Genomic DNA, 21,331 nt, shown 5'->3' with positions numbered 1-21,331 from the left:
AAGGGAAAATTCAACAAACTTTTCAGAAGAGATTACAACGACTTAATTCACAAGAAGTATGGACTAGAATTATTCAAGGACTTAATAATCTAAATCCCATGTCTAAATTACATGCTTTATTTGGTTCTACTGCAGGATTGCTAATGCTCATTATAATAACAATCATATGTTTAATTGTAGTCCGACGACGAGTGAAAGCTACCCGCCATGCAACATCGCAACAAGCTGCCGTGTTCTCCTTGATGCTGCGCAAGCTGCAAAACAAAAAGGGGGAAATGTAGTAAAATAACTGAGGACATAAAAAGGACACGTGACCCATGAGCCCTCCCCCCCCCCCCCGCCAGCAAACTGGGGGCTGGCGAATAAGCCAGAACTGCAAGCAGTCCTGATTGCTTTGAGCACCACCCCCCACCCGGCAAACCGGGGGCATGCGAATAAGCCAGAACTGTAAACAGTCTTGAATGCCTTGAGCCCCCCCCACCCCGGCAAACCGGGGGCCTGCGAATAAGCATTGAGTGCTTCGGGCACTGATCCATGCGATGTCCTCAGTATAATCAGAATGGTGGGAACACAAGGAAATGTCCTTGTGCTACTTCAGTATAATCAGAATAATGGAAACACAAGGCAATGTCCTTGTGCTGCTTTTGCTCAAGGACGAAGCACGGCATGTTTTCAAGAAAGCCCATTATTACTTGTATAATCAATAAAAACATATGTTGCTGCTTTGGCATGTCTGGAATGTTAAAAAAATAAGTCTTAAAATGTAAACATAGATAATGCTTTAATAAAAGCTACCACAACAAGACAGACGGCGCTGTTCTGCCTGAGCGAACGGCAGCCCTCTACTGCTGTGCTTCGGCACAATTCATCTCGTGTGATGAGCTTGCTTTCGGCCCTGTCATTAGATAACCTACAACATTAGGGAAACCAAAAAAGTTGGTAAGGGAAAATGTTTCCTTATGGAAGAATTCCAGCAAGTAGACACAGAAAGAATGATGTAATTAGAAAACCAGTATTTTGTAACTCCTAATGAAATAATGGGTGTAAGGCAACGATCATCAATGACTGCTAGAACCCATTCTGTGAAAAATGTTGGAGAACTTTGTAATAGACGGATCAGGCTATCAACACCTGAATGACCAAAATAAACATCAAAGAAGCGCGCCAGATATCATGTACCTTCTGATATGATGCAAAAGGAAACGTGCAACGCCTATGAAAGACTGTCAAATATACATACAAATTTGAATCTAATTAAGCCTCTAGATCCAACTACCAGTTTACAGGAAAAACAAGGGAAAGAGAAATGACACCATAAGGATACCATTACCAAAATCCAAAATGTAGTAAAAATTTACCTGGTTTCAACAAATAAATGGAAATGAAAAAGCATTTGTGGAGGAAATCCATAAACTACAAGACTTAAGCACACATTAACCAAATGCAAGGCGTGAACCTTTTTCAGATCTCAATTTGAATAAACAAAAAATTTTTAAGACGACACAATTTGGGGTAAACACTGGATATTTGACATTAAGGAATTATTGCTAATATTTTTAGGTGTGTTAATGATTTTGTAGTTATCTATTTAAACTCATTTTTTCCCATGATATCTTTTTTTTTTCAATCGCTCAGACATCCCAGGAAGTTGTGCCATCATTAGCTCTTTTTTTTATAACATTTTATTTATTTATTAAAAAAATTTTTTTGGAGTATAGTTGATTTACAATGTTGTGTTAGTTTCAGGTGTACTATCTTTTTTCTAATAGATATTGGTAACCTTATGTACTGATTATTAACAGCTTTATTGAGACATCATTCACATAAAATTCACCCACTTAAACTGTACAATTCACCCACTTAAACTGTGTAATTCAATGGTTTTTAATATACTCGAGTTTTACAATTTTAGAACATTTTCATCACCCCCAAAAGACACAGATATCCATTTAGCAGTCACTCACATCGCCTCTAAAACTCCTCCAGCTCTAGGTAACCACTAATTTACTTTCTCTATGGATTTGTCTATTCTGGAAAAAATCATTATCTTTTAGAGATACGTTCTTAGGCATTTATGCCTGAGACTATGTGTCTGGGATTTGCCGCAAAATCATCCAGCGGTGGCTGAGAGCAGGTAGGGATAGATTAAATTTAAAAAGCAGAATGCTGACAGTAAATGCAGCTGACTACTGCATAGAGGAAGCATGGGGTTTCATCATACTATTCTCTTTACTCTTGTATGTTTGTAATTTTCTGTAATAAAAACAAACAAGGTCGTCTATTTTACCATAATGAAAAGCCCCAAGGTAGGCATAGGCAGTATTGATTCAGTGACTCCGGGAGGATCCCAGTACTTATTCTGTTTCTTTCCATCTTTCTGCTCTGCCATTCTCAGCATGTTGACTTTGCCTCTTGGGCTGGTTTCCTCATGGTGCTGGCATGGCGGTACTTTTCTATACATTACATGCAGACAACACTGTCCAGAGGCAATATAAGGGGACACACTAGTGTCTTATGTCCATTTTTAAGAGAGAGGGAAACTGCCCCAGAAGCCCCCAGCAGACTTGTCATTTCTCCTTGGCCAGAATGCCCTTGACTAATTCAATCACAGGGCAAGAGGTATGAGACCACTCCATCAAGACTTTCCTTTGGGAAGTTAGGTTCCAGACATTCTGGAAGAATATACAAATTGCAGAGTCACATGAGCAAGTATGAAGTGTGCAAATAAGAAGCAATGGCCTTGGGTAAAGCAACCAAGAAGGTCAACTCCAGGAGAGTCAAGGCAAGGAGGACTGGTCACAGGAGAAACCCAGACACAAGAGCACAACCCAGGTGCTTAATGATGCCTGAGGTTCAAGTAGAGCCAGAGTGGTTCCCACCAGAAGGCAGGCCTGGGAAGGTTTCCTGTGGTCTCTCCCTCCTTGAAAAGCCAGGGCAGGTTTCCAAGTGTGTGGGTCTTAGCCCCACAAACAATGGCCAGACCACATATAACAGAACTCTCTGACCCACAATCTCTATTTTTTGCCCCTGTCCCACTTACGACCCGCCAGAGAAAGCCAGATAAGCTCCCCCGAGCAATCACATAGGATGACCCACTACTAGTTAGCCGGCCTCCAACTTCCATACTCCACACTCAGGACACACCTGAGGCCATTTCTGTTTGTTGCTGTCAAGCTTTCCCTCTCCTGTGCCGGCCTTTGAGCCTTTGCCAAACGCAAAGACTGTGGTGGACTCCCCTGCTCTAGCGGGCTCTGAAAAAACGTCTTCTGTGGTCCTCATCAGGTGGTCTCCTTTTACTTCCACGGCAGGTCTGGCCGTTGCAAAGGCCCACGAGGAAAGCACGAAACCGTGCACGGTTCAGACACGAACGTCGCGCCCTCGACCTGTGTCGCAGACGCCCATGAGGAGAATCAGAGTCGTCCATGAATTCGGGGCCGAGGGGCAGAGCTAAAGGGAGCAACATTCTCAGCCACAACCCGAGCTGTTGTAAGAGTTAAAAAGTTGGGTCGCCGACGCCCAGACACCAAAGGCCTCGACGCTGCCGCTGCCGCTGCCGCTGCCGCTGCCGCCCGGAGCAACGGCCGCAGCAGCAGCTGGAAAAACTGCCACTGAAGCCAGAAAAACGGCCGCCAGCCCGCGGCCTTCTGGGACTTGTAGTTCGTTGCGCCGAGCGCGCGCACTTCCGCCACCCACCGGAAGTGCCGCCATTACCCCGCGAGCGCAGGTGAGCCTGGCCCGGGAATACGCGTCGGGGGTCAGCTGTACCCACGAGGCCACCCCAGCCGCAGAACGTGGACCCGTTTTCTTCCACTGGTACGTGGACTTTGAATTTAACTTGAAGAGAAAGCGTATGTTGTCCAGATGAACAAAGAATTAGGGGCAGTCCTGGCAGAGCAAATGGCATCGGGCAAACTCCGGACCAGGGTGTTGGCCTGTGTTGGTTGTGTTTGGTGATGCCCCAAGTTAAGGGCTCGGTGTGAGAGGGGGCTGTATTGGTGAGCAGGACTAGTGGTGTGGAGAGCAGGGACACAAATTCCGTTGTGCGTGAGGGCTGGGGTTTGGATTACAGAGCCTCAGTAAGTAGAAGCATCAGGCGGTGGATAACTCAGTGCAAGGGATAGTGCCAAGGGAGTAGAAAGAATGAGGAGGACTCTGACTTTCCATGTCTAGTGAGGAGCCAGGATGGAGGCCGAAGTGCAAGAGATGAGGAACCGTGGTCACTCTCAGCTGTGTTGAGTCCAGGAGTCTTGTCAATGATAGAGTTAATCCATAGTTGATCTAAGAAAGAAACGGAACTTTAAAAAAAAATTATTTGTTTTATTTATTTTTGGCTGCACTGGGTCTTCGTTGCTGTGCACGGGCTTACTCTAGTTGCAGCAAGGGGGGGCCACTCTTCGTTGTGGTGTGTGGGCTTCTCACTGGGATGGCTTTTCTTGTTGCAGAGCACAGGCTCTAGGTGCATGCTTCAGTAGTTGTGGCACGCAGTCTCATTAGTTGTGGTTTGCAGGCTCTAGAGCGCAGGTTCGGTAGTTGTGGAGCACACACGGGCTTAGTTGCTCCACAGCATGTGGGATCTTCCCGGACCAGGGCTCGAACCGGTGTCCCCTGCATTGGCAGGCGGATTCTTAACCACTGTGCCACAGGGAAGCCGAGAAGTGGAACATTTTATTCAAGCGAACCTAAGGATTATAACTCAGGAAATAGTCTTTCAGAAAGCTCTGAGGACTGTTCCACCCTAGAGATCAAAGCACAGTTATATACCTTTTTGAGACAAAGAGTCATATATCAAATGATGAGTTGACAGTTTATGTAATCCAGAGCTGCAGTACAAAACCATTAGTGGGTCACTGTGACCCCTTACAAAGAAGGAACTTTGTCTCCTAAGGAGATAGGGTTAATGCAGATACAGGATACACACTAAATGGGAGGGAAGAGACCCAAACAAACAGAGAAAAAGTTTATGTTTAAATTTTTCTTGTCTTGCCATAAAATATGAATTTTATTTCATCAAGTCTTTAGAGGCATGGCTGGATGTGGAGGAGGGAATGGCAGTGACAGGGAACTTGGGAGGGAGGTCTAGGCTGGACATAAAGCCTGGGGCAGCCCTTGAAACCCCACCCCCTCACAGGCAGGGAAAGAGGAAACTAGAAAAGGAAGGAGAAAGAGAGGCCTCTAGAAAGAGGGACCCCTGCCAGACCAGCCCCCTCCTGGGTCCAGCATGAGGAAAAGAAGGGGAGTTTTATGTCCAGCTATAACCAATATAATTAAATCTGCTGTGACCCTACTGTGTGTCAGCACAATGTTAAGCAATCATAAATGCAGCTCACATAATCATCACAGCAGCGCCACAAGGCAGGGCCTGCTCCTCTCCCGGATGTCTACAGCTGAGGCTCAGAGAGGTTAAGGAGGCCTGTTCAGAGTCCTACAGAGGCACGTGGTGGAACTAGGACTTCGAAAGCAGGCAGTCTGGCTGCGGAGGGGAGGTGTTCCCAGCCCTCACCCTAGGGTGTCTCCAGACTAGGAAGAAGAGGATCAGAGGGTGGAAATGGACACGGGTAGTAGGAGATTGCCCATGGATGGATGGGAATGTCAGAACAAGGTAGCATCATATAGAGTCTTCAGCGGCCTTCTTAGGTGTGGTGAACATCTGTGTGTGTGCATGGCGTGGGTGTGCTTTTGGTACAGGCAGGGTGAGAGGGAGTCAAACATAGGGAAGGGTTTGGGGCAAGATTCGGGAGGATTTTTGCCTGGCTGTCTCAGTGGGACTGTCACGTGACTACAGCCAAGATACTAGATGGGCAGAGTATGGGAAGCAGCGACAGTGTTAAGCAAAGCAGGGGATAATAGGTGTGGCCCACGGGCAGTGGGGCAGCACCCAGCAGCTCCAGAAGGATGATACCCACCTCTCAGAGTGCCCTTAGCTGTCCTCCTGGTGATTTTCATATCCTCCTTGTCCCCATACCCCACCTCCGTTTTTAGAAACCAGCTGATGTTTCATTGGGATATTTTTTAATTGTACGGTTAATTGTTTTGACACTGCCTCCACTTCTCCCTATTTAGTATCTTGAAATAAGAGGAAATACTGGTCCCTCCTTTATTTGAGTGTTGAAGGACTGCTGTGTATCTTTGGGCTCATGGTTCAGACACCGCAGCACGTGCCTCAAGGCATTTACCTTGAGCCTGGGGTAGCCCAGGCCCGGACCCAGGCAGACTGGCCCTCTCCACAACTGGAAAGCTGGCTCGGCCACCTCAGCTGACCTCAGAGCCTTGAACAGGGAGAACACGTGGTCAGAGCCCCGCCTCTCTGCCCCTCACTCCCCAAGGGATGGTCCTCAGCTGGCATTGGCCACCCTCTCCTTTGGGGATGGGAATGGACTCAGGAGCATGGAGATACTTAGGTGGGGCTGAATCCCTAATTGTTCCCCCAACCCCAGCCCTGCCTTCTGAGGACCTCTGCCCTCTTCAGGACAGCTTCTCCAGGTATGAGGAGGAAATGGAGGCATATCCTCAGCAGATCCTGTCTCAGGTGAGTTGGGGACCTTCGCTTTCATTGCCTTAGTCTCCTTGGCTGTAAAATGTGTCCAAGGATAACACCCAACTCCTCAGGCCAGCACACATGAGAGTTCTGTAATGCTGCCCTATGCCTTGGGGTGAAGTCTACAGGCTCCCTGCATGAACAAGCCAGGAACTCCACAAACCTGGTTCCCTGGGCCAGGTCTCTGCCTCAGACTTTTTATTTGTGGTTTTTGCTCAGTGGGCCCTTGAGGGCAGGCAGAACTGAGCCTCCATAAACATGCAGGCACTCTGGGCCCATTGATCCTCACTGAGACCACTCAGGAGGGCAGCTGAGAGTGTCCCCATAAAGAGCCACAGTCACCCTTAGATGGCTCACGGTGCAGCACACGGCGGGTGGGGGCGGGTCCCTGACCTCCTTCAGGGTCCCAGCATCATACACTTGCCTGTGCTTCCTGGGTGCCAGGGGTTAGTTGCACTCATGTCCTGTGAGACTCCCCGGTGCAGGAGGCTGTCTTCATAGTCGCATCAGGGCAGCTCATGCCGAGAAGTTCAGGGACACGTCCAGGTGTCCAGCTAGCAAGTCGTGAAGCAGAGAGGCCAACTTGGTCTACTTGGGCTGCTGTAACACAATACCACCCGCTGGGTGGCTTGGACAACAGCCATTTGTTTTCTCACAGTTCTGGAGGCTGGAAGTCCAAGGTCAGGGTGCTAGCAGGGTTGGTGTCTGGTGAGGACTCTTTCTGGCTTTCAGATGGTGCCTTCTCTATGTCTCCACATAGTAGGGAGAGAGAGAGGCCTCTGGTTTCTCCTCCTCCTCTTGTAAGGACACCAGTCCCATCACATTAGAGCCCTGCCCTATGACCTCCATTAGCATTAATTCCATAAAGGCCCTGTCTCCAGATAAGTCACATTGTGGGGTAGGACTTCAACATGTGGATTCATGGGGAAACAATTCAGCTCATGGCATTAGCCTTCTAAAAACACACCACAGCCCTGATTTGTCCCATGGGCCACTGTGTGCTGACCCCTGATTTAGAGCATCCTCTTTGACTGGCTTCCAATCTGTGATTTTGTAGAGAGGCTGAGGACGGGGATCTCCAAGAGGGGTCCCCGTTGTTTCCCAAAACAGAAAATCGGGATCACTGGTGTGACCAGTGGTAGATGAGATACCCAGGCAGAAATGAAAAAGCCATGGGCCTGAGTCTGGGTCTGATCTGAGCAAGGGGTTCTCCCTCCCCTGTACTGTCCTGTCCCCCCAACCTCCTCATCGAGAAAGCAGGGTCCCATGGTAACACCAGTGATGTTTCAGCCACCTGTGAGCTTCAAGGACGTGGCTGTGACCTTCACATGGGAGGAGTGGGGACAGCTGGACCTGGCCCAGAGGATGCTGTACCGTGAGGTGACTCTGGAGACCTGCAGTCACCTGGTCTCCCTGGGTAAGGCAGGCACTGCCCATAGCAGGACCCAGAGTGTGGCTCATCTCAAGGGTGTGCCCAGGCTGGGCCAAAACGTGCTGGAAGTGGGTCCCTTTGAGATTTGGGTCCTGGTATTGCCGCTCACTCCACCTCCAGAGCAGATCTGTGGCTTGTCGTTCAGGGAGTGGGAAATCTCCTCGGGAGGATGTGGGGGCCCTCCTAGTCCATTCATGTCTGACCCCAGGGGCGAGGGCTGGGCCTGTCACCAAGCAGAAGACCAAGCCCTCTGTTTTTCCTCCGTTGACCAGGGCTTCTGCTTTCAAAACCGGATGTGATCGCCCGACTGGAGCAAGGGGAGGACCCATGGAGGGTGGAGCCGGGACCTCCCCGAGGTGAGAACAGGCCAGCAGCCCAATGGTTAAGGTCCAAGGAGCAGGGAGGCCATTTTCGGGGAGTTTGCTCGGGTGTCCTCTGCTGCCTCCTCATGTCCAACAAGGCAGCTGTGTTCTCATCCACATCAGCCTGTCTCTGTGCCCAGCCCACCCACAGAGAACACTTGTTGCTGTCGTCAGGACATGTCTCACACATGGGTTCATTTCTGTCCCCGTCTTCCTCTGGTCTTCACCCCTCTGCTGCCGCATCCCATTCCCATGTCCTCATGCCCCCTCTTTTTCTCCATCCTCTCATCCTGACTTCTACCCAGGGTGGAAGCTCCTCAGCACTCCCCTTCAGGCTGGTCTTTGCTCTGCCATTTGGGTGATCAGCCCTCCTCCATGTTGGACGTTCCCATGTCTTCAAGATGATTCCAAAGTGTGGTAAAAACTTGTGCGTCCAAGCCTTCCAGAAGGATTCCTACTAAATCTTCCTGGACCTACTTTCCCACCTCCCCTCATCCCATAGGCCCCCCTCCTACCCTGTGTGTCAGCCTAATTGGAATTATCTTTTTTTTTTTCTTTTCTTCTTTTAGAGCTGTATCAAAATACAGTTTACATACCATACAGTTCACCCATTTAAAGTATGCAAAGCCTCTTAGTATATTCGCAGTATGTGTATCCATCACCACAATCTATTTTAGAACATGTTCATCATACTGACTAATTGGGCTGCTTCTGATCTTTTGTTGTTTTGTTTTAATTCATAGACTTTATTTTCTTATTTATTTATTTATTTAGCTGTGCTGGGTCTTAGTGCAGCATGTAGGATCTTTAGTCACGGCATGAGAACTCTTAGTTGTGGCATATGGGATCTAGTTCCCTGACCAGGGATCAAACCCCGGCCCCCTGCATTGGGAGCACGGAGTCTTAGCCACTGGACCACCAGGAAAGTCCCCATTGATAGACTTTATTTTTTAGAGCAGTTTCATGCTTACAGAATGTACAGAGTTCCGTATACCACCCCACCCCACACAGTTTCCCCTATTATTAATGTCTTGCATTCTTTGGCACATTTGTTACAGTCGATGAACTTATATTGATAAATTATTATCAACAGAGATCAACAGTTTACATTAGGTTCACTGTGGTGTTGTACGTTCTGTGGGTTTGGACAAATATATAATGTTATATATGCACCACTATAGTATCGTACAGAGTAGCTCCGCTGCCCTAAAAATCCTCTGTGCTCCACCTATTCACCCTCCCTCCACCCTAACGCCTGGTAACCACTGATTATTTTACTGTCTCTGTAGTTTTACCTTTTCCAGAATATCCTATAGTTGGAATCATACAGTACGTGTTCTTTGCTGAGTGGCTCCTTTCATTTAGCAATAAGCAACATGTTTGTCCTTTATACCACCTTGCCCTAGCCTGGAGGCGTTTAATTTATCTCATGTGTTCCTGCGCCTTTTTACCCTGTTACTCTCTTGCCTGCAGCTTCTGTTATTTCTTACTTCTGAACTCTTACCTACTTTTACTTACCTTTGGTTCTCAAATGACATCATTCTGAATTTAGTTTACCAGCAGTGTCTTTCTTCTCTTCTGTCATAGATGTTACTTTCTTGCTGACCCACACAATCTGTCTGCCTCATTTCAAGATCTTGGTGCAGATGCTACTGTAGAATTTTAACCTCCTTTGCCCAGTTTCCAACAGCCAGGCACATCTTGGACATATCTTAGCCACTCAAAGGTTTCTTTCCTTTCCTCCTCCAAATACCCTTTCACTCCCCTTCATGGGGCTGTTGTTTCATTTGAAAAGTTCTCATCATCAGAGATTCCAAGTCAACACCCCAAAGGAACACAGCAGAGTCTGGGAAGGAGAACAGTGCTGGTCGTGGGAGGGGTTGGGCATAGATAAGGACCTTCTCCATGAGGGAAAGAAGGTCTTTGTTGGGCAGAAGAGAAACGTCCTCCTGGAAGTCAAAGGATAGCCGGAGAGTGTAGGTCATACTTTGCCAAATGGAGGATACTTATCTCCTTGGCAGGCATAGGGAGAGAAGCATGGGACCCTGGGCAAAGGCCTTGATATTACTGGATGTGGGTGGCTACCTGACTGAAAAGGACAGTATGTGGACAAAGTGACAAGTAAAAAGGGAATCCTGGAGGACGCAGGCAAGGATCCTGAGCTGGGAGCCTGTGGCACTCTTTGTTAAAGGCCCAGTATCTTCAACAGGCGGAGGAATCCCCTTTAGAACCATAATAAGGGTGACGACATCAACAGTACCATGTATAGCAGTGCACCGTGTGCCAGACACTGTGTGAGGCTCACATGCTGATTCGTTTATGCCTCGAAGTAACCCTTGTTAGCTAAGCATTCGTATTGCTGGCTTACTGCCAAGGAAATCGAGCCTCAGAAGTCGCCAGCTCGTGGAGTCCACTTGTGGCCCAGTCTGGCCAAGCACCCTGCTTCAGGGACCACAGCACTTTTCTGGGGAGTCCGTGACATCAATTCTGGAGTGGTTAAAGGGACTTTTATTTCTCTGTGGGCAGCCTGAAGTGATGGTGGAAATGGTGCATTAAGAATATTAAATTAGGGCTTCCCTGGTGGCGCAGTGGTTGAGAGTCTGCCTGCCGATGCAGGGGACACGGGTTCGTGCCCCGGTCAGGGAAGATCCCACATGCCGCGGAGCGGCTAGGCCCGTGAGCTGTGGCTGCTGAGCCTGCGCGTCTGGAGCCTGTGCTCCGCAACGGGAGAGGCCACAGTGGTGAGAGGCCCACGTACTGCAAAAAAAAAAAAAAATTAGTGTTGGTATTTGGGATCTCGTTTCAAGATCCAGCACCAGGAAATGGATAGACTAAGATTGTGGATCATAAGGTTGAGGCACGTGTTAAGATCCTGTTTCCTGTGACTGCTATTACAGATTACCAACTTGGTGGCTTAAAACAACACAAATTGATTCTCCCACAGTTCTGGAGGCTACAAGTCCAAAATCAGTATCATTGAGTTAAAATCAAGGTGCAGCAGGGCCATGCTCCCTCCAGAGGCTCCAGTAGGGAATCCATTCCTTGTCTCTTCCAGGCTCTGGTGGCTGTGGGATTCCTTGGTCTGTGCCCACATCACTTTAGTCTTTAAGGCCAACACCTTCAGATCTCTTTGCTCTGTGTTCAGAATGCTTTCTCTGTGTGTATCAAATCTCCTTCTGCCTCCCTCATATAAGGACACTTGTGATAACATTTGGGGCCCATCCAGATAATCTCCCCATCTCAAATCCTTAACACATCTGTAAAGATCCTTTTTCCAAATAAGGTATCATGTTGACAGGTCCCAGCAAAGAGAATGTAGGTATCTGTTGTGGTGATTGAGGGCTTTATACCTTCAGACCCAAATTTTTTGTGTGAATTTCTCCTTTAAGCTTCACCCTTCCCTGCTTATTTTATTCCTCTGCTCCCTCTTTGGGGACCAGTCCTCCTGAGTCATCTCTTCATTACCTTTGCTTGCTTTTTTGTATTTTACCACTGATTTCCTCTTTGCTGAGCCATCCCTTCCTTTCACACCCTACATGAAATTACAGTCCATGGATTAGAAACAAACCCAGAGATACCTCTCATACTTGGTGGTCTCCTTCATCCCACTCTCCCCTCCTAATGCTTCTCCAGTAATTCAGGCAATTTGGATTTCTTTCAGACTGGAAGACTACACTGGAAAAGAAAGAGTCAGCTTCTGAAGAGGGTATTGCTGTGGAAGAGCCATCTCACCACATGGAAATGAAACACTGTGTACAGGAGGAGGGCCCCTGGTTGGTGTCATTAGGAGAAGTGCAGCATTGGAGGGACCAGCTAGGGAAGCACCAGGAGGACTCTCTGAGTCAAACAGTACTTACCTCAGAGAGACTTTTTGCTCAAGGAGGTAGTTATCTGAGTCTAAGCCTTCTACCTCCGACATTACCCACAAGGACACATTTCCATAAGCCCAACTCACAGGTTAAAAGGTTGAAACAGAACTCGGTTTTCATTAATCATCAGAAAAACTGGGCTGATCTGAAGTCCTGTGAAGATCATCAAAGTGCTAGAGCCTTCTGTCAGAGCACTTACTTGAATAAAATTGCAAATGTTGAAATGGGAAATAAAAAACCTTATGATTATACTGTCAGTAGTGACTCTTTCAACTGTGGTACCTCCCTTCATTTTCTTAATAGAATTTTTTCAGCAGAGAATGGCAATGGCAGTAAGGACGATGGAAACAGCATTAATCATAGCATGTCTCTGAATGAACACAAGCCAATGAACTTTGGAGAAAGTCAGTACGAGTGTGATGAATGCCTTGTACAAACCGAAATAAGTGATCCTGGAGAGGCACCATTCAGATGTGAGGAGGACTGTGGTGCCTTCCACGTGGCCTCATCTTTTCCTGACTGTGACATCATTCAGACTGGAAAGAAGTCATATGCATGTAATCAGTGTGCAAAATCTTTCAGCTGTTGCTCTAAGCTTGTTGTACACAAGAGAACACACACGGGAGAAAAGCCATATGAATGTACTCGGTGTGGGAAGTCTTTCAGCCAGAGCTATGACCTGGTTGTACACCAGAGAACTCACACTGGAGAAAAGCCCTATGAATGCAACCAGTGTGGGAAATCCTTCACCCAGAGTTCCAAACTTATTAGGCATCAACGAACTCACACTGGAGAAAAACCATATAAATGTCTTGAATGTGGAAAATCTTTCAGGTGGAACTCTAACCTTACTGTTCATCAAAGAATTCATACGGGAGAGAAACCTTATGAGTGTGCTCACTGTGGAAAGTCCTTCAGTCAAAGCTCTGACTTTGTTGCACATAAAAGGACTCACACTGGAGAGAAACCCTATGAATGTAACCAGTGTGGAAAATCTTTCATTCGAAGCACTCAGCTTATTAGGCATCTGCGAATTCACACTGGAGAGAAGCCATATAAATGCAATCAGTGTGACAAAGCCTTCACTGGGAGCTCTCACCTTATTGAACATCAGAGAACTCATACTGGAGAGAAACCGTTTGAATGTATTCAGTGTGGGAAAGGCTTCACTGGGAGCTCTCACCTTCTTTCACATCAGAGAATTCATTCTGGAGAGAAACCGTATGAGTGTAATGACTGTGGGAAAGCTTTTCGGCAGCGATCTCAGCTTGTTGTGCATCAGCGAACACATACTGGAGAGAAACCTTATGAATGCAGTCATTGTGGAAAAGCTTTCAGCCAGAGGTCTCCCCTCATTGTGCATCAGAGAATACACATTGGAGAGAAACCCTATCAGTGTAACATGTGTGCTAAAGCCTTCAGTCAGAGGTCACGCCTTATTGAACATCAGAGAACACATACTGGAGAAAAGCCCTATGAATGCATTGACTGTGGGAAAGCCTTCAATGATCGATCAACCCTTACAAAACACGAGAGAACACACACTGGGGAAAAACCCTATGAATGTAATCATTGTGAAAAGGCCTTTAGCCAGCGGTGTCAACTTACTAGGCATCAGAGAATCCATACTGGAGAGAAACCCTATGAATGTAATGAGTGTGGAAAAGCTTTCAGTTATAGTACATCCCTTATTCAACATGAGAAAAGCCATGGGAGAGAAACCCTATGAATAATCAAGATGGAAAAGCTGACTGCCAGACTTTCTTTACTAGACATCAGATGACCAAGGTATGATTCTCAGAGTGTAGTCTAATGACCATATACATCAGAACTGCTTGGAGTGTGTGTGTTGAAACTGCATGTTACCAAGCTTATCCTCAGTTTACTATATCAGGATATCTAGCAGTAAAATCCAGGAGCCTGCAGTTTCCAAAAGGAGCGCATGTGATTTGTATATATACTAAAATTTATATACTTCTGCATTTAGGTCATGAATATGACCACTGATGAAAAACATTCAGTCAGAGCTCTTGGCAGAAGTTAGAAAACACAGAATGGAGCTGTACCCACCAGATAGTCTTTTTAGTGCGTACAGCCATGCAAACTCAACCAGACGTTGTCTCCACGTTCATGGAGATGATGGGGAACTGAAAGATACTCTTTACACAGAGCCCCACACACTCAACCTAAGAAGAAACCATTGCATGAGGAAGTTGGTGTTTGGTAATGAAATTTGAAGCCAGCCATGTTCAGTGTAAACCAGCAATTAAAAACACAAATTGGGGGATTTTTTGGTGGTCCAATGGTTAGGACTTGGTCCTTTCACTGCCAGGGCCTGGGTTCTATCAACGGTCAGGGAACTAGGATCCCGCTGCATGGCATGGCAAAAATAAACAAAAAACAAATTGAAGGAAAACTAATGATGGGAAGTCTTCTAAAATGATTTTTATTGGAATTAAAAGTAGACTCAATTTTTCAGGGACTCTGTCATGCTCTAACTTAAGTTTGTTGCTCAGTTAGGTTGACTAATCAAAAGATGTCAAGTGAAGTGAAAACAGGGCTCAAAATGGTATATACACAGAATGTTACAACATATAAAATCATGTGCACAGATGGTTGGTTAAGAAGGTCAACTCGGCAGCATGTTCAAAAAAAGGCTGAAGTGTAAATCAGTGGTGAAGCAAGTGGGAGAGTCCATTATTGCAGGTTTGAGCAAGGTGAAAGCAGGTGAGAGCATCGCCTGGAGATGCAGAGTGGGAAAGGCTGTAGCTAGGAACTTGCAAAGAGGGAGCTGCAGGAGTGGAGGTCACAGCCCCCCTGTCAGAGCTGTAGACTGACAAGTGGGGCAGGAAAGCAGGGTTCATTGAAGGTCTGTCCATGAAACTTCTAATTTGCTGTCCCCTCTCTTGCGTTCAGTATCTGGCCATGGGTAAGCAAAAAATATAGTAGAGAATGAATTATGTGCTATAAGAAAAAGTCTGAGGTCCTCGGCGCTGCCTACGGAGGTGGCTGCCATCTCTTACTCGGCATCGTGGCTGCCCTCAGACCCCTCGTGAAGCCCAAGATCATCAAAAAGAGGACCAAGAAGTTCATCCAGCACCAGTCAGACCAATATGTCAAAATTAAGTGGAACTGGCAGAAACCCAGAGGCATTGACAACAGGGTGCACAGGAGATTCAAGGGCCAGATCTTGATGCCCAACATTGGTTATGGGAGCAACAAGAAAACAAAGCACATGCTGCCCAGTGGCTTCCAGAAGTTCCTGGTCCACAACGTCAAGGAGCTTGAAGTGCTGCTGACTTGTAACAAGTCTTACTGTGCTGACATTGCGCACAGCGCCTCCTCCAGGAACTGCAAAGCCATTGTAGAGAGAGCAGCCCAGCTGGCCATCAGAGTCACCAATCCCAACACCAGGCTGCACAGCGAAGAAAATGAATAGACAGCTCGTGTGCACGTTTTGTTTAATAAAACCGTAAAATGGCCAAAAAAAAAAAATGTCTGAGGGACTAGGGAATCTGGTGTATTATGCTCCAGAACAAGTGCTACCTTATTTTGGCATTTCAAGGACGTTCATCCTAACAGCTGGTTCTTACCCTTTTAATCCTAAAGCAAAGTGTGCCATTAAACCAGCCCCACCCATCTGTGGAGCTTCCCCTCTGCTTTCTGATAGCTTCTTCAATATCATGAGAACTAGGGAGTGAATGATTAAGGAAGCCTCCAACATGAATGAAAAAATATCTGGGGCTTCCCTGGTGATTCTGTGGTTAAGAATCCACCTGCCAATGCAGGGGACACGGGTTTGAGGTCTGGTCCGGGAAGATCCCACATGCTGTAGAGCAGCTAAGCCCGTGTGCCACAACTACTGAGCCTGCACTCTAGAGCCCGTGAGCCACAACTACTGGAGCCCACATGCCTAGAGCCCATGACCCGCAACAAGAGAAGCCACTGCAATGAGGAGCCCCCGCTCGCCACAACTAGAGAAAGCCCAAGCACAGCAACAAAGAACCAACGCAGCCAAAAATTAATTAATTAATTAATAAAATTATTTTTTTAAAAAATCTAAGATAAAACAGAAAAAAAACTGCCAAAGAGAACAGATATTCAGGAGAAATAAATATTTTAAATGTTTTATTCTAGGAGTGAGTCAAGAAATAATTGCAAACGAAAAATAAATCCAAGATGCTCTTTTAAAAAGAATAGACTTCCTGAAATTAAAAGTAAGACTGTTGGGCCAGAAAGCAAAGAAAAGAAAGAAAGAAAAAGGGAAACTTCACCAGAGCTGAAAGATCTTCAGATCATGGATAGATTCACGCAGCATGAGAAATTGAGAACACAATTAAAAAAACATCACAGACTGGGACTTCCCAGATGGCGCAGTGGTTAAGAATCCGCCTGCCAATGCAGGTGACACAGGTTCGAGCCCTGGTCCGGAAAGATCCCTCATGCCATGGAGCAACTAAGCCTGTGCACCACAACTACTGAGCCTGCGCTCTAGAGCCCGGGAGCCACAACTACTGAAGCCCGCGTGCCTAGAGCCTGTGCACCACAACAAGAGAAGCCACCATGAGGAGCCCACGCGCCACAACAAAAAAGTAGCCCCTGCTTGCCACAACTAGAGAAAGCCCGCGCAGCAACAAAGAGCCAAGACAGCCACACACACACACACACACACACAAAAATCACAGAAACTTCTGGAAAGAATTTTGAAAGTAGAAAAGGAATATTTTTTAAGAAAAAGGAATGTTTCTTCTAATTAAAAAAAAGTTAATCAGAGACTTCAAAGTAAGCAAATTGTTCGAGAAAATGTACAGATTGTACAAGACAATTGCAGTCCAAATGTGAAGCAAATTTTTTTTAATATAAATTTATTTATTTACTTTTGGCTGCATTGGGTCTTCAATGCTGCACGTGGGCTTTATCTAGTTGTGGCGAGTGGGGGCTACTCTTCGTTGCGGTGCACGGGCTTCTCATTGCTGTGGCTTCTCTTGTTGGGGAGCACGGGCTCTAGGCTCGCGGGCTTCAGTAGTTCTGCCACTCGGGCTCAGTAGTTGTGGCTCTCAGGCTCTAGAGCTCAGGCTCAGTAGTTGTGGCGCACAAGCTTAGTTGCTCTGTGGCATGTGGGATCTTCCCAGACCAGGGCTTGAACCCGTGTCCCCTGCATTGGCAGGTGGATTCTTAACCACTGCGCAACCAGGAAAGCCCCTGAAGCAAACTTTAGAAAGGAGTATTCATTTGACCCTTGTGTTAATAATTCTTCCTGGAAGAGGCAGAGGACTCAGGAAATCGGAAAAAAAGAGAGGGAAATATAATCGTTGTTTTGATTGGCCCTTCACTGAACAGTGTTTGCATAGCTCTGATATAAAGAGTAGATACTGTTTATTTTTATTTTTCAATTTTAGGAAGAAACCCAGATCTGTGACAGAATAGATTTCATAATGGCAACAGAGTGGCGTGCCATTGTTCCCAGTCCTGTCACCAATAGTAATGGCACAGCCTGTGACTGTTACAAAGTAGAAAGGGGAAGAGAAGTAGAAAGGGGGGAGTGTATCCCCGTATCATCATCTTAGGAAGCGGGCTTTTAAATACAATACTTTAGGTTACTTAGGAGACCAAAACTAGAGCTCAAAACAGTAATATGACAAAAAGTTGGAAGCAAATAGAAGAGCAACGACGTGAGTCAAATCTAAATTCCTTATCAGAGCAGGAAGCCAGTAAGGTCTATAGACTGAAAGAATTGCAGAGGTGGCCTCAGGAAGAACCAGAATAGAAATGGCTAAAAGTGGTTGATGGGATTTGTGACTGTTGGGTAAGGTGGGGCAGGAGACAGCTGCTTTCCATTTTAAAACTTCTGTAGTGTTTTATTCCCTGGTGGTACACTTCTTATTTGGGTAACAAATTATTTCATATGTGTACCTATAGGTGAGCAAAACTACAGTGCATGAAGACATCTGCAGTTGATTTGGGGGTTGTGTACATGTTTCCTTTTGATTCAGTGTCACTGTCAATTGAAGATTGAAAAAGCAAGAGCTTAAAGAAAAGATGTCAGGCTCTTCTGTTTTGCCAATCAGAGTTGATTCCAGTAGAGCAGGCAGGCTCCTTGGCTTCTTAGAATTCCTTGGAGTCCTTTTAAGGCTCTAAGACTTTATTTTCCAGAAGCCTTATCACCAGGAAGTCAGTGGGCCCCAGAGAGGTGCTGGTATCCTGGGACACCTGGGTGGACAAGACAGGTGTGTGAATTTGTATAACCACCAAATACTGAATGCACTCCCCCACATGATTCATATAAGACTCGGAGTTTGAGACAAGGAATGCCTTCCTACAGTGGCCTGCACAGAACAGAGGGGACTTTGCTGCCTGGTTAGGCAGTTGGTCCTGCTGCTGAGACCAACCTTGTGTAGCTTTCAGAAGATGCTGGGGCCTGGGAGGAAGGACTTGTGCAATGGATCTAGCAAAGTGAGTGTTGTTTGACAATTCTTGTTGACCAAACACCCGAGAGACATTTCCATTCAGCAAGTCTTAAAATTAGCCTTGTTCGGTGAAGGCACTATTTAGGGACTCAGTACGGAAGATGCTGTGATGCCGCAGCGCCCTCAAGTCCCTTCTTCCCAAGATGGGGACGCCACACAGGAGCATAGGGGTTATGGGTTCCTGGAGACCACACCCTGTGGGAATCACACAAGAAGGATGCATGTAGGGGGCTGGGGGGAATGGAAGACAGAAGTTGCTGTGTACACAGTGAGTGCTTCAGGCCCTGCTCTGAGAGGGGTTCTACCCTTTCATAAATCGGAAACCGGAGGCTCTTAAGGACCCAAGAAGTGGGCTCATTTGAAATAGGAACCTGAGACCTTTCCGCCCAAACGATTCTCATACCCAGTGTTTCCAAATCAAAACGTGCATAAGACCCACCTGAAAGGAAGTGTTGGAATTACAGCTTATTGGACCCATCTTAACATGTTGTAAAGAGTAATCTCGGGCTTCCCTGGTGGCGCAGTGGTTGAAAGTCTGCCTGCCGATGCAGGGGACACGGGTTCGTGCCCCGGTCCGGGAAGATCCCACATGCCGTGGAGCGGCTAGGCCCGTGAGCCATGGCCGCTGAGCCTGCGCGTCCGGAGCCTGTGCTCCACAATGGGAGAGGCCACAACAGTGAGAGGCCCGCGTACCGCAAAAAAAAAAAAAAAAAAAAAAAGTAATCTCAAAATTGTATATCCATGTATCTATTTCCTCTTTGTTGGTTTCACTTACATTTGTGGCTTAATTTTTAGAAGACCTTAAACAGATACCACACCTGTGTTACATGTGACCCAGGGGCTCCTTTTAACAGAAATCCATTCTCCCTGCCCACCCCCACCCCCACTTTTTAAAACACAGATACCAAAATAATCATCATGTATTTTTGATACAACCAGTAGTGAATCTATTGGTGGCCCACAAGACCACTCCCACATCTAGAGATTTTTCTAGAATTCATGGGGCTCAGCATCCAACTGTACTCACGGCTGAAATGTACGGCAGTGGTGTACTAAGGATACACAGTTGTTGGGACTTCCCTGGTGGTCCAGTGGGTAAGTCTCTGTGCTCCCAGTGCAGGGGGACCAGGTTCGATCCCTGATCGGGGAACTAGATCCCACATGCATGCCGCAACTAAGACTCCATGTGCCACAACTAAGAAGTCTGCATGCCACAACTGGAAAAAAAAAATTCCGTATGCTGCAACTAAAGATCCCGCATACTGCAATGAAGATCCCATGTGCCTCAACTAAGACCCAGTGCAGCCTAAATAAATAAATAAATATTTTTTAAAAAGATACACAGTTGTAGGACTTCCCCAGTGGTCCAGTGGTTAAGACTCCACGCTTCGACTGCAGGGGGCACGGGTTCAATCCCTGGCAGGGGAACTGAGATCCCACATGCCATGTGGCACAGCCAAAAAATTAAGAATAAAAATAAAGGATACGGGGCTTCCCTGGTGGCGCAGTGGTTAAGAATCCGCCTGCCAATGCAGGGGACACGGGTTCAAGCCCTGGTTTGGGAAGATCCCACATGCCACGGAGCAACTCAGCCCGTGCGCCACAACTACTGAGCCTGCAAGCCACAACTACTGAAGCCCGCGCACTCAGAGCCCGTGCTCCTCAACAAGAGAATCCACCGTAAGAAGCCCGCCCACCACAACAAAGAGTAGCCCCCACTCGCCGCTACTGGAGAAAGCCGGCGCGCAGCAACGAAGACCCAACACAGCCAAAAATAAAATAAATAAATTTATATATTAAAAAAGCTTTACTTTAAATAAATAAATAAATAAAAACAAGAGCTGTTCCCAAGGAGAAGATAATAGACTCAACACCCCACCACCACCTCTCTACCCTCTGGGCGGCTGCTGCTAAGGGGAAGGCAATAGATCCTCCTGGGACCTTCTGGGTCCCTCCTGGGACCTTCTCTGCCCACGGAGAAAGGAATACCACCAGGAAATTTTGTTGGGCTCCCAGTAGAAGCCATATTCGGTCTCCTGGAGGCTGCCTGACTCGTGGTTCCCACAGCCACGGTGAGTGGTGAGTGAACACATGCTCCTCCTGGCATCGCAGGCCTGGTGGGGTTGGGTCCTGGGTGTGGTTGCAGGGGAAATGCCCAGCAGATTGCAGAAAGGTGGTTGGACTGAAGCGGAGAGATGCAGGAGCAGCAAAGGGATGACAGGGATGGGAGTGAGTGCGGAAACAGCGTGCCCCTTGGAAGCCGGCTGCCCCATCCCCGCAGTGACCACGGTCGTTCACCCTTTTGTCATGTTTGTGGTTTACTGTCTGTCTCTCCCCACTATACCAACAGCCCCGTGGGGGCGGGCGAGTATCTCTGTTCTCTTCCTTGCTGTGCCTGGTTCCTAGCACACAGTACATGATCAAATAAATATTTGTTCTGGTTCGACTGCATCCTGGTGAACATCTGCTTTTCCTTTCTTCTTTTCTAATAAACTTTTTAATGGACTCTAACAGAACCACAGATATGACCCTTCGCAAAGGGAATACCCCAAATTGAGAAACAGAACATGATCAGCTCTCAGAACCCGCCTGTGCCCACTCTGGGCCACTAGCCCCCTAAACCTATTCCATTAACAAAATCTTTAAACGTTCATGTAATTGTAAAG

General features: G+C 46.9%; 1 protein-coding gene and 1 pseudogene across 1 annotated transcript; both read left to right on the top strand.

Moving 5' to 3' along the window:
* The first annotated feature begins 3,832 nt into the window (after window positions 1–3,832).
* On the top strand, window positions 3,833–13,931 carry ZNF544 (zinc finger protein 544). The gene is made up of 4 exons (XM_022564821.3): window positions 3,833–6,526; window positions 7,826–7,952; window positions 8,240–8,323; window positions 11,991–13,931. The coding sequence occupies exons 1-4, from the start codon at window positions 6,326–6,328 to the stop codon at window positions 13,925–13,927; spliced, it is 2,349 nt and encodes a 782-aa protein (XP_022420529.3). The 5' UTR covers window positions 3,833–6,325; the 3' UTR covers window positions 13,928–13,931.
* A 1,224-nt stretch (window positions 13,932–15,155) lies between these two features.
* LOC149744526 (large ribosomal subunit protein eL32 pseudogene) lies at window positions 15,156–18,837 on the top strand (annotated as a pseudogene).
* Window positions 18,838–21,331: the final 2,494 nt, after the last annotated feature.

This window comes from Delphinapterus leucas, chromosome 20, assembly GCF_059928025.1.
Source record: "Delphinapterus leucas isolate spDelLeu-1000000601 "Yukka" chromosome 20, BTC_Dleu_Yukka2, whole genome shotgun sequence".
Taxonomy (NCBI): domain Eukaryota; kingdom Metazoa; phylum Chordata; class Mammalia; order Artiodactyla; family Monodontidae; genus Delphinapterus; species Delphinapterus leucas.
The sequence above is the reverse complement of the archived record's forward strand: the minus strand, read 5'-3'. Positions and strand labels throughout refer to the sequence as shown.

What these genes read in the sequence shown, in the direction of transcription:
- ZNF544 (XM_022564821.3), top strand. Translation starts at nt 6,326, where the DNA reads ATGGTCCTCAGCTGGCATTGGCCACCCTCTCCTTTGGGGATGGGAATG. An exon ending in CAGTCACCTGGTCTCCCTGG is followed by an intron (nt 7,953 to 8,239) that starts GTAAGGCAGGCA and finishes TCCGTTGACCAG; the next exon opens with GGCTTCTGCTTTCAAAACCG. An exon ending in GGAGCCGGGACCTCCCCGAG is followed by an intron (nt 8,324 to 11,990) that starts GTGAGAACAGGC and finishes GATTTCTTTCAG; the next exon opens with ACTGGAAGACTACACTGGAA.